General features: G+C 42.3%; 1 protein-coding gene and 1 pseudogene across 1 annotated transcript; one reads left to right on the forward strand and one right to left on the reverse strand.

Moving 5' to 3' along the window:
- Positions 1 to 1,457: 1,457 nt before the first annotated feature.
- On the forward strand, positions 1,458 to 8,897 carry LOC106337758 (annotated as a pseudogene).
- Positions 8,898 to 9,373: 476 nt separating this feature from the next.
- Positions 9,374 to 11,312, reverse strand: LOC106336853. The gene has a single exon (XM_013775809.1). It carries the CDS (start codon positions 11,172 to 11,174, stop codon positions 9,633 to 9,635), a length of 1,542 nt encoding a protein of 513 aa, XP_013631263.1. The 5' UTR covers positions 11,175 to 11,312; the 3' UTR covers positions 9,374 to 9,632.
- Between the last annotated feature and the right edge of the window lie 1,831 nt (positions 11,313 to 13,143).

Genomic DNA, 13,143 nt, shown 5'->3' on the forward strand with positions numbered 1-13,143 from the left:
ATAATTTGTAACTTCTAACAGAATAATATATTAGTTAACGATTGCTACTTTAACCATTTTACCAATGTAAAAAGCGATAACATTTTTTGTAACAATTAACCAAACATGTATCAGCAAATCATAATATGTTATATATAATATGAATACAAAGTTTCAACATAAACTGTTATGTGACTTGTTTTAACCTACTAACTTATTTCTTAGCATCTAACAAACTGTTTATCAGCCAACTCAAACTATTTTTTAGAAAAAATTACAAACCGTTTTAAAAGGCCGTTAACATGTTTTATAACAGCTAAGTAGATATTTTTCAGCTAATGATAATATATTTTGAAAATCGGCATCCACCGGTTTAGTAACAACTAACCAAACATGCATATGCTCACAATATGTGATTTGTAGCATGTAATCAAACAATTATCCATTAACTTAATAAATATCGACTACAAGCACAAATAACTTAAATGTTAGATTCAGGTTTCATCAATGTCGGGAAATCTCTATATTTCTTGATTATATAAACCATCAATACAACCATGAGCTTTTACCAGCGAATGAATTGAAGAGATCTCACATGTATATTAAACAAAATTTCTTATACATTCATATCACGGTCGGATTGAGTAAAAGAATAGAGATGATAGATAGAAAAACTCATGTGAGGATAGTACTCATTAGATTCATACTCTGTACTAATTGAAATATATGTACCAGTTGTTGATTCACATAGTTGGAAATAGAAAAGATAAGGAAAAAAATATTTAGATTAATAGGAAAAAGTTGTGTTTGGTGATTTTAAAAAAATACAAGAGAGAGAGAAGTAAGAAGATTGTTATGGACATAAGATAATAAGAAGACACAAGATAGAGAATGGTTCAGATAGTTGGGGTAGGGGTAATTCTGTATTATGAAGATATCAACAGTGTCAAAATTAGTCCTAGCATATTTTGCAAATATTAGTTTTTTTGTGTATATGGAGCCTAATTTCTCTTAATAATAAGCCAACTATAAATGTGAATTTTATTTTTTTAATTATAACAAAATCTGTTGAGAGAGAATTTAACAAAATCTTACTAAAAATTTAAATATTTTATAAAATAACACATTAATTAATTTCGTAATTAGTAGTATAATATTATTATTATAAATCAATGTTAATTAAAATTTTATTCTAAAACAAGATATACAAAGTCTATACTATTTTTTTATAAATTTTATAATTATATTATGTATTATATAAAATTAACAAAAGCAATAGCCCAAATATCATAACCAAAGGCCCAATAACCGATGACGTTTGAATAACGGCCTAAGCACACCGCCTCTGAGTTTTGTATATAAACTACTACTCGTTTCCCTTGACAAAGAAAGAAAAAAAAAGCGACTCGATCAAAAATAGTTTTAGGGGTTTTCAATTAATCGATTAGCTTCACTAAGTTCTTGGCGATCGATCTAGGGTTTACACCTCCGCTACTCTGTTCAGCGTTTGGATTTGAAAACCCTAGCCATGTGGAACAACAACGATGCTATGCCCTTAGCCCCTCCTGGTACCGGTATGCCGCCACCTTGTAATCCGACTCCTACTCTCGAAGAGAAGTCTAGTAGATGGACGCAGCTAAATTCGAAACGCTACGGAGACAGCAAGAGGAGGTTCGGATTCGTGGAGACTCAAAAGGAGGACATGCCCCCTGAGCACGTCAGGAAGATCATCAAGGACCACGGCGACATGTCATCGAAGAAATTCACCCACGACAAACGCGTATACCTAGGAGCACTCAAGTTCGTCCCTCACGCCGTCTTCAAGCTCCTGGAGAACATGCCGATGCCTTGGGAGCAGGTCCGTGACGTGAAGGTTCTGTACCACGTCACCGGAGCCATCACGTTCGTGAACGAGATCCCGTTGGTCGTGGAGCCTATCTACATGGCTCAGTGGGGCACTATGTGGATCATGATGCGGAGGGAGAAGAGGGACCGTCGCCACTTTAAAAGAATGAGGTTTCCTCCGTTTGATGACGAGGAGCCTCCTCTTGACTACGCGGATAACTTGCTTGACGTGGAGCCTCTCGAGGCGATTCAGATGGAGCTTGACGAGGAGGAGGATTCAGCTGTGTACACTTGGTTTTACGACCATAAGCCGTTGGTGAAGACCAAACTCATTAACGGTCCTAGCTACAAGAGGTGGAATCTCTCGCTTCCGATCATGGCGACCCTTCACAGGCTTGCGGGACAGCTGCTGTCTGATAATTTAATCGATCGGAACTACTTCTACTTGTTTGACAAGGAATCTTTCTTCACAGCGAAGGCTTTGAACATGTGCATACCCGGCGGTCCTAAGTTTGAGCCTTTGTACCGAGACATGGAGAGAGGGGATGAGGATTGGAACGAGTTTAATGACATCACCAAGCTTATCATTCGCTCTCCTTTGAGAACTGAATACAGAATAGCTTTTCCTCATTTGTATAATAATAGGCCGAGGAAGGTGAAACTAGGCGTGTATCACAGCCCTATGGTTATGTACGTAAAGACCGAGGATCCTGATCTTCCTGCTTTTTATTACGATCCGTTGATTCACCCAATAAGCAGCAATACTAATAAAGAAAGGCGGAAAAGGAAGTTTTATGATGATGATGGTGATGATGAGGATGAAGATGAAGATGATGATTTTACCTTACCTGAAGGAGTAGAGCCTTTGCTAAAAGACACAAAGCTCTATACCGACACTACATCTGCTGGAATCTCTTTGTTGTTTGCGCCACGGCCTTTCAATATGAGGTCTGGGAGGACGCGGCGGTCCGAAGATATCCCACTGGTGTCAGAGTGGTTCAAGGAGCACTGTCCTCAGTCTTATCCTGTTAAAGTTCGTGTCAGTTACCAAAAGCTTTTGAAATGCTACGTGCTGAACGGTCTGCACAGTAGACCACCTAAGTCTCATAAGAAGAAGCATTTATTCCGCTCCCTCGCGGCGACAAAGTTTTTCCAAAGCACCGAACTGGACTGGGTTGAAGCGGGTCTGCAAGTCTGCCGGCAAGGGCATAACATGCTGAATCTGCTGATTCACCGCAAGGGTTTGAACTATTTGCATCTCGACTACAACTTCAACCTGAAGCCTGTGAAGACTTTAACCACCAAAGAGAGGAAGAAGTCGCGTTTCGGGAACGCTTTCCATCTCTGCCGAGAGATCCTCCGCCTGACGAAACTTGTGGTCGATGCAAACGTCCAGTTCCGCCTCGGTAACGTAGACGCCTTCCAGCTGGCTGACGGGCTTCAGTATATATTCTCCCACGTCGGCCAGCTGACGGGTATGTACCGGTACAAGTACAGACTCATGAGGCAGATCAGGATGTGCAAGGACTTAAAGCACTTGATATACTACCGTTTCAACACCGGTCCAGTCGGTAAAGGACCAGGGTGTGGGTTCTGGGCTCCCATGTGGAGGGTTTGGTTGTTTTTCCTACGAGGAATAGTTCCTCTTCTCGAACGATGGCTAGGGAACCTTCTCGGCCGTCAGTTCGAGGGGCGTCACTCGAAAGGAGTTGCGAAAACGGTCACGAAGCAGAGAGTCGAAAGCCATTTCGATCTGGAGCTTCGAGCTGCCGTCATGCATGACGTTCTCGATGCAATGCCTGAAGGTATCAGGAAAAACAAAGCGAAGACGATATTACAGCATCTTAGCGAGGCGTGGCGGTGCTGGAAAGCTAATATCGCTTGGAAGGTCCCCGGGTTGCCCGTACCGGTCGAGAATATGATTCTTCGTTATGTTAAGTCTAAGGCTGATTGGTGGACTAACGTTGCTCACTACAACCGTGAGCGTATCAGAAGAGGAGCTACAGTTGATAAGACTGTTTGTAAGAAGAATCTAGGAAGGTTGACTCGTCTTTGGCTAAAGGCGGAGCAGGAGCGGCAGCACAATTACTTGAAAGATGGTCCGTACGTTACTTCGGAGGAAGCAGTGTCGATTCACAGAACGACTTTTCATTGGCTGGAATCGAGGATGTTCTCTCCGATTCCGTTCCCTCCACTGTCGTACAAGCACGACACGAAGATTCTCATCCTGGCCCTCGAGAGGCTGAAGGAATCATACGGTGGTGCCGTGAGGTTGAACCAGCAGCAGCGAGAGGAGCTTGGTCTGATTGAGCAAGCTTACGACAATCCTCATGAAGCATTGTCACGTATCAAACGTCTTCTCCTCACGCAGCGTAACATGAAAGAGGTTGGCATACAGTTTATGGATCTGTACAGCTACTTGATTCCAGTGTACGAGATAGATCCTCTAGAGAAGATTACAGATGCTTATCTTGATCAGTACTTGTGGTACGAAGGTGATAAGCGCGGTTTGTTCCCGAACTGGATCAAGCCGGCAGACTCTGAGCCGCCACCGCTTCTGGTTTACAAGTGGTGTCAAGGTGTAAATAACTTGCAAGGCGTATGGGACACGAGTGATGGGCAGTGTGTGGTGATGCTCCAGACGAAGTTCGAAAAGCTCTTTGAGAAGATCGATTTGACTATGTTGAACAGGCTTCTCCGTTTGATTCTTGATCACAATCTCGCAGATTACATGTGCGCCAAGAACAACGTGCTTCTGGCTTACAAGGATATGAGTCATACCAACTCGCACGGTCTGATCAGGGGACTTCAGTTTGCGTCGTTTGTTGTTCAGTTTTACGGACTGTCTCTTGATCTCGTGCTTCTCGGTTTGACTCGAGCAACTGAAATCGCTGGACCGCCGCAGACGCCTAACGAGTTTATGACGTTTTGGGATACGAAAGTGGAGACGTGTCATCCCATAAGGATCTATGCTCGGTACATAGACAGAGTTCATATAATGTTTAAATTCACCCACCAAGAGGCACGTGATCTTATCCAGAGGTATCTCACGGAGCATCCCGATCCCAACAATGAGAACATGGTGGGATACAACAACAAAAAGTGCTGGCCGAGAGATGCGAGGATGAGGCTGATGAAACACGATGTTAATCTCGGTAGAAGCGTGTTCTGGGGCATAAAGAACCGTCTGCCTCGGAGCATCACGACTTTGGAGTGGGAGAATGGGTTTGTCTCTGTCTACAGCAAGGATAATCCCAACCTTCTCTTCAGCATGTGTGGATTTGAAGTTCGGATACTTCCCAAAATCAGGATGACGCAAAGCAATACTAAAGATGGTGTGTGGAATCTTCAGAATGAACAGACCAAGGAGAGGACTGCGGCTGCTTTTCTCCGGGTCGACGACGAGCACATGAAGGCGTTTGAGAATCGCGTGAGGCAGATTCTCATGTCGTCAGGATCAACAACTTTCACCAAGATAGTCAACAAGTGGAACACGGCTCTGATCGGTCTCATGACTTACTTTCGCGAAGCCACTGTCCACACGCAAGAGCTCTTGGACCTTCTGGTCAAGTGCGAGAACAAAATCCAGACGAGGATCAAGATAGGGCTGAACTCAAAGATGCCTAGCCGGTTTCCTCCCGTTGTCTTCTACGCTCCAAAGGAGCTTGGCGGTCTTGGAATGTTGTCAATGGGTCATATCTTGATCCCACAAAGCGACCTCAAGCACAGCAAGCAAACAGACGTTGGTGTAACCCACTTTAGAAGTGGGATGAGCCACGAGGAAGATCAGCTTATACCAAATCTGTACCGTTACATCCAGCCATGGGAGAGCGAGTTCATCGATTCGCAGCGTGTGTGGGCAGAGTATGCTCTAAAGAGGCAGGAAGCGCAGGTCCAGAACAGGCGTCTTACATTAGAAGATCTTGAAGACTCTTGGGATAGAGGAATCCCTCGTATAAACACACTGTTCCAGAAGGATAGGCACACGCTAGCGTACGATAAAGGCTGGAGGGTCCGGACCGAGTTTAAGCAGTACCAAGTCCTTAAACAAAACCCATTCTGGTGGACGCACCAGAGGCACGACGGGAAGCTCTGGAACTTGAACAACTACCGAACCGACGTTATCCAAGCTCTCGGAGGCGTCGAGGGTATCCTCGAGCATACACTCTTCAAGGGAACATATTTCCCAACGTGGGAGGGTCTTTTCTGGGAGAAGGCGTCTGGTTTCGAGGAGTCGATGAAGTACAAGAAGCTGACGAACGCGCAGAGGTCTGGTCTGAACCAGATTCCGAACAGGAGATTCACTCTCTGGTGGTCGCCGACGATTAACCGGGCGAATGTTTACTTGGGTTTCCAGGTGCAGTTGGACCTGACGGGAGTGTTCATGCATGGAAAGATTCCTACGCTGAAGATATCTTTGATTCAGATATTCCGCGCCCATTTGTGGCAAAAGATCCACGAGAGTGTAGTCATGGATCTTTGCCAAGTGCTGGACCATGAGCTGGAGGCTTTGGAGATAGAAACTGTGCAGAAGGAGACGATTCACCCGAGGAAGAGTTACAAGATGAACAGCTCTTGCGCTGACGTTCTTCTATTCGCTTCCGGTAAATGGCCAATGTCGAAACCAAGCCTGCTCGCCGAGTCGAAAGACGTGTTCGACCAGAAGGCGAGCAACAAGTACTGGATCGATGTGCAGCTTCGATGGGGAGATTACGACTCCCACGATATCGAGCGTTACACCAGGGCCAAGTTTATGGACTACACAGCGGATAGCATGTCTATATATCCGTCTCCGACCGGGGTGGTGATTGGGATTGATCTGGCGTACAACTTGCATTCCGCGTTTGGTAATTGGTTCCCTGGTTCGAAGCCTCTTGTTACTCAAGCGATGAACAAGATTATGAAGGCGAATCCGGCTCTACACGCGTTGAGGGATAGGATAAAGAAAGGCTTGCAGTTGTACTCGTCCGCTCCCACGGAGCCGTACTTGTCGTCTCAAAACTATGGGGAGATATTCAATAATCAGATTAAATGGTTTGTTGATGATACTAATGTCTACCGCGTCACGATTCACAAGACTTTCGAGGGGAATCTAACGACAAAGCCGATCAACGGTGCGGTTTTTGTTTTCAATCCGAGAACTGGACAGCTGTTTTTGAAGGTTATCCATACAAGTGTTTGGGCTGGTCAGAAGCGTCTCGGACAGTTAGCGAAGTGGAAAACTGCTGAAGAGGTTGCTGCGCTTGTGAGGTCTCTCCCCGTTGAAGAACAGCCGAAGCAGATCATTGTTACACGTAAAGGAATGCTGGATCCGTTAGAGGTTCACTTGCTGGACTTCCCTAACGTTGTTATCAAGGGAAGCGAGCTTCAGCTTCCGTTCCAGGCTTGTCTCAAGATTGAGACGTTCGGGGATATGATTCTGAAGGCGACGGAGCCGAAGATGGTTTTGTTCAATATCTATGATGATGGGTTGAAGAGTGTTTCTTCTTATACCTGCTTTTCGAGACTTATTCTGATCCTACGTGCACTTCATGTGAATAACGACAAGGCTAAGATGCTGTTAAGGCCGGACAAGTCTGTTGTCACTGAGCCGCATCACATCTGGCCTTCGCTCACTGATGACCAGTGGATGAAGGTGGAGGTAGCACTAAGAGATTTAATCCTTTCTGACTACGCGAAGAAGAACAATGTGAGCACATCGGCTCTAACGCAATCGGAGATGAGAGATATTATTCTAGGAGCTGACATCACTCCACCCTCTCAGCAGAGGCAACAGATAGCTGAGATTGAGAAACAAGCCAGCCAGGCTATTGCAGTCACAACGAAAACGAGAAACGTTCACGGAGACGAGCTCATCGTCTCCACCGTGACCCCCTACGAGCAAGCTGCGTTTAGTTCCAAAACAGATTGGCGCGTGCGTGCAATATCAGCAACCAACCTCTACCTAAGAGTCAACCACATCTACGTGAACTCGGACAACATAAACGAGTCCGGATACACATACATCATGCCGAAGAACCTCCTGAAGAGGTTCATATGTATAGCGGATCTCCGCACCCAAATCGCTGGATACTTGTACGGTATCAGCCCCCCGGATAATCCTCGAGTGAAGGAGATTCGTTGCGTTGTGATGGTGCCGCAGCGGGGAAGCTCCCAGGCTGTTCACCTGCCTTCGTCTCTCCCTGAGAATGATTTGTTAAACGGTCTCGAGCCCTTGGGGTGGTTGCACACGCAGCCTAACGAGCTCCCGGAGCTCTCGCCACAGGATGTTGTCTCTCATTCTCGGATTCTGGAGAAGAACAAGAAGCAGTGGGATGTTGACAAATGCATCGTCATGACGTGTAGTTTTACTCCGGGTTCGTGCTCTTTGACGGCTTATAAGCTGACTCAAAGTGGATATGAATGGGGACGAGACAACCAGGACGCAGGCGGGAGAAGCGATCCTCGGGGTTATGTTCCCACGCATTATGAGAAGGTTCAGATGCTGTTGAGTGACCGTTTCCTCGGGTTTTATATGGTTCCTGAAAACGGATCGTGGAACTATAATTTTATGGGAACGAAGCATGCGGTGGATATGAAGTACAGCGTCAGACTTGGATACCCGAAGGAGTACTTTGACGTGGAGCATCGACCTACTCATTTCTTGGAGTTTAGTAGCATGGAGGATGTTGAAATGGCCGAGGGAGATCGAGAGGACATCTTTGGTTGATAATAGATACGCACTCACTTGTGTGCATGAAGAAAATGTATGCTTACTACTATCTTAAGAGTATGATTTATGCAATGTTAAGTGCCTTTGCAACTGTTTTGTTTTTCTTCTTTATTTTGAGATCTTGAGTTGTGCTTACTGGCTGCTGCTATTGCTTAGTTTATAATTCAATTTTACAGAGAAATTCTTATTACTGAGACATCACTTTGTTGTTTTTTTCGTATTAGATATTTGTAGTAGTTTGGATGTAAATGTACTAGAAGATATTTGTCTGAGAATTGAGAAGCTTGTGCCCCAAGTTATATGCTGGTTTTGCTTTTATTTAATGTCCGTCTTCTTCCAGTTTCCAGTGGGTCGAATTCACCGTCAAGTAAAGACAGGAGCTTCAGATCATGGAAGAGTTGGTGCCACTGCTACTGTCTACACGGCATCCATTCTCTGCAGAAGTTCTTGAGTTAGCTGGAAACGCTAGCAAAGATCTGAAAGTGAAGAGAATCACTCTTATTGATGGTGGAGGTGTGATTCCTCGCATCCACAAGTCCCTCGTCAACAAGATCACCAACGATTGAGTTTCAGTCCCGCTTTGCTAGTTATAATAGCTACTTTAGTTTGTTGATTTAGTGTGCTCTTGTCTGGAAAAATTTAAGTGTATATGGATTAATCTTAACCTCCTAGGTTTCTTGTTTTAGACTCGCATACTCTTGTGATCTTGCTAATTTTCTCTTAATAGTTATGGATGATTGTTATTGATTTCTTTGTTCAATATACTGTTACATGCTCTATTCTAGGTAGCAAAACAACGGAAATCATTGGTTAGAGGCTGAGACAGTCAATGTTTTATAACAACAAACAACAACAGCATTCGATTGATATATGATTTCAAAGAGTTTACATATAACTAGACAAATACATAAGATTGTCTCATACATTAGTCTCAAAGAAAAGCACACACCAAGTCCTCCTCACAGATTAAGGAGAATCATATCATTCATATTACAACCACACATAGAAACCATCAAAGTTTTTTCCATAAGAACACAACTTGCAACACATCAGATTTATCAGCTTAGTTTGTAAGAGATTCTGTTGATTACCTCTGTTAATTGCAGGTCTGAAGGTGTCTTCCATAGCTCATAACCGGTGCAGGTTCTCTACCATGTGGCACAACAGGTTTCACAGTCTCAAACGCCTCCACAAGCAATGCAACTTTCCTCTTCCTTGCTGAAGATAGTTTGGTAACAGCACGCTGGAGAGCGTAATCAAACATCCAGTCCTCTGAGTTTCTCCTCTCATCTATGTCCTTATGCTTGAGGTCAACCTTTTCAGTATCCGCATCTTCCACAAGTGGAAGGTAATTGGGTTCTCTTGGGTTGAACTCCTTCAAATCCTCTGTCTCTGCCAGAGGTTTCTTGCCTTTCATGATAGTCCAAGACATGGTAACATCTGACTCTTCTTGGTTGCTTGGCTTTTGTTTACGGTTATATGGAGCCTTTTTGGTTTCTTCAGTTTGGCCTTGAAGCTCCTCTTTGTGATCTTCAGCTTTGTTATCATTTAGTGTCTCTTCACCAGCTTCATCTGCTTCTGAGTTCTCTTGGATATCTTTCACAGAGTCATCTAATAGAGTCTCCTCCAAGTCATCATCACCTTCTAAAAACCTCACCATATCTTCACTATCAGAGTCATCATTGACCTCACAAGAAGTCTCTTTCACAGTGTCATCTACTAGAGACTCCTCAAAATCAGACTGCCTTGATTCAGTTCCATGTTCACCTTCAGAAGTCTTCACCATCTCGTCTGCACTGCCAGAGTAGTGATCATCAGCTTCATGAGTCTCTTGGATCTCTTTCACAGAGTCAGCTACAAAAGTCTCCTCCATACCAAAGTAACCATCTGAATCGGTTTCAGAATAAGGTGCTCCTTCAGAAAGAGCTTCTGAGATTTGAGTACCAACATCAACATCAACCTCATACTCTTTCTTCTCCTCTACATACATCTCCACAACATTTTCCTTGGAAGCTTTCTTCTGAGACTTCAAACTCCGTCTCCTCGAGGATATAAAGCTTTTCAGAGGAGGATACTGCTTGTGAAGATGGCCGTTGAGTGAACAGTACGTGTAAGGACAGACTTTTAAAACAGAAGTTCCGCTAACTGCTTCATCATCATGAAGCATCAGATAGTCTGGAAACTTGGAGTCTTTCAAAGTAGAGGAACAAGTAGCTCTCTGTGAACATCTCTTGAAACTCGGAGCCTTTGTCAAACCCCTAACCATCCTCGAACTCGGCTTCTTGATATTTTTCTCTTTTATAACTCCATGACGAGAATCATGTTTCAGACCAGTAGTTTGGTTCTTCTGATTAAGTCTACTCTTGTTCTCCTTCCTTGCCTCAGAGCTAGAGGTGCCTTTCATGTAGTTAGGAGACATACCTGTCCCTTTAACAACAAGATCATGTTTCTTTGGTGTTGACTGTAACTTACCTGATTGAGAAACAGGACTGTCTATAACCTTCCTTTTAGGTTTGGTTCGCTTCTTCATCATCATCATCTCAGGTCCAAGGCTCTTGACATGTTCTTGACCAAACCGAGTTTCAGGCTGGAGATTATTATAAGACTCGGTTGCTTGACAAGTCTTCCTCTGAACCATCTTCTCAAAGTCTTTGCTTTGCCTGAAGACAAAGCTATTGTTTGTTTTAGAGCACAAGAAGAAGAAATAAAACGTAAGATTCTCTTTTGTTTTTTCAATGGTAGTAGGCTAAAGGATACGTATGCGGTTTTTGTCTTAGTGCCTTTATAACTTTACGTGAATTTTGTTCAGACTTGAAATATTTTGAATAATACTTTTGTGATTTGACAAGCACTGATAAAGATATTGATTTTGGATGGTCGGTCCAGTTTCTCTTTTTATTATTGGTAGGAGGAGCCAACCTCTCCGTGTAACACGAACAAAAGATAATGCGCATTGTGTTCTTTTGTCCTCTTCCAAATCTTTTTTTTTTTGGCTCCTCTGACCCCACAAATTAACAAAGAGGGCCTCATGTTATAAAGTTTTAAATGTTTGATTTGTATTTTGAATATATAAACAAGTTTGGTATCTGCATATATCTATAATCAAAACCATACCAAAAGCATTTCGTTATCCGAGAACCGACGATTATTTCTTTGGTTTTAGTCCACAAAGGTGTGTCCAGAAAGTATAATATGACTTTCTCACGCATATTGCTTTCTAGAATAAGGAGGATAGAAAGTAGTAATATTTGAATTCTTGAATAACAAAATAGAATATTTACACTACTTTTCTAAAATTATGAATAGAGTACTTTTTAGCGACATGCAACAAAATAGTAATGAATTGAATTTTGAAAATTTGAAATTTTGAATGGTTTTCTATTGGAAATATATTGCAGCAGAATCTCTCCAAAACAATTACGATCATAGTTTTAAAATTGTTATAAACCATTTAGTGATCGACCCATTTATCAGCCCGTGTAGTAAGACGGGCCAAGTCCATCCGCATGATCATACTGACGCCTATCTACTCTTGTGTTTATCTACATTATAGTTGGTGTTTATCTTACGTATTGCTAGTCATTATCTAGTTAAGGATAAGTACGATCTCATGTCGATCCAATACTTAGACCCTCATTACCATATGTATATAAAGACCAGTTGGTCGACCTAATAATACACACAAGTTCCCCTCTTCATTCACAACACGTTATCAGCACGACCTTGTCTCTAAACCCTTCCAAAAATCCACCACCCATAAATCAGAAACCAAACGATCTTTTGCTATTTTCCGGCGACTCCTAAAGCTATTCCAGTCGCCTTCTTTTCTCTCTGTCAGCAACCAGTAGCAGCTCTCTCTCCTCACAGACCATTCAACTCATCACAAAAGGTTCAGGTATCTTCAGAAAACTCAAAACAAAACCAAAAAGGATTTAAACCCTCAGCCGCATACATACAGCTACATCTAGCCGTATGTCTTCGCAGAATAAAATCTAAAACCCTAATCTATTTTCAAACCTTAAATCTCGTCTTGTTTCACCCTGTTTAAGCTTGTTTGATTTTTTTTAATCTTCCTGATGTGAGTTAATTGCTAGAACCTTTTAGGTTGACAATTACACCAATTTATTTTTATATATCCGACTGCTGCATCAACTTAATCTGATTGTTTGCTTGCATTAGAAACTTGTTCTTGAATGTTTAAAGTCTTTCTATGATATGTTGAAATCGACTAGAACCTGTCTCAAATTTGAAAGAATTTTTTTAATATTTTTAAGATAAATCCGATTTTTTCTTATAGATAAATCTGAAATTTTAAAGATAAATCCGATTTCTTTTTTATAAATCGGACTGAAAACAATATATTATATATTTTAATTCGATTTTCCTATTTTTTAAAAAACCTTATATCTTTATCTTTAAAAAAAATAGGCTTTTCAGCATTTATCAGAAAAATATCGATTTTTTTTCCTAATCCTACTAGGAATAGGAATTCCTAGTATTTATCTGAAAATAAATAAATTTCGGATTATTATTGATATACTAGCATTATCAAATCATTATATTTAATCTGATAAATATCGAAAACAAATAAAAGTAAGAAATGATTG

This window comes from Brassica oleracea, chromosome C4 (assembly GCF_000695525.1).
Source record: "Brassica oleracea var. oleracea cultivar TO1000 chromosome C4, BOL, whole genome shotgun sequence".
NCBI lineage: Eukaryota > Viridiplantae > Streptophyta > Magnoliopsida > Brassicales > Brassicaceae > Brassica > Brassica oleracea.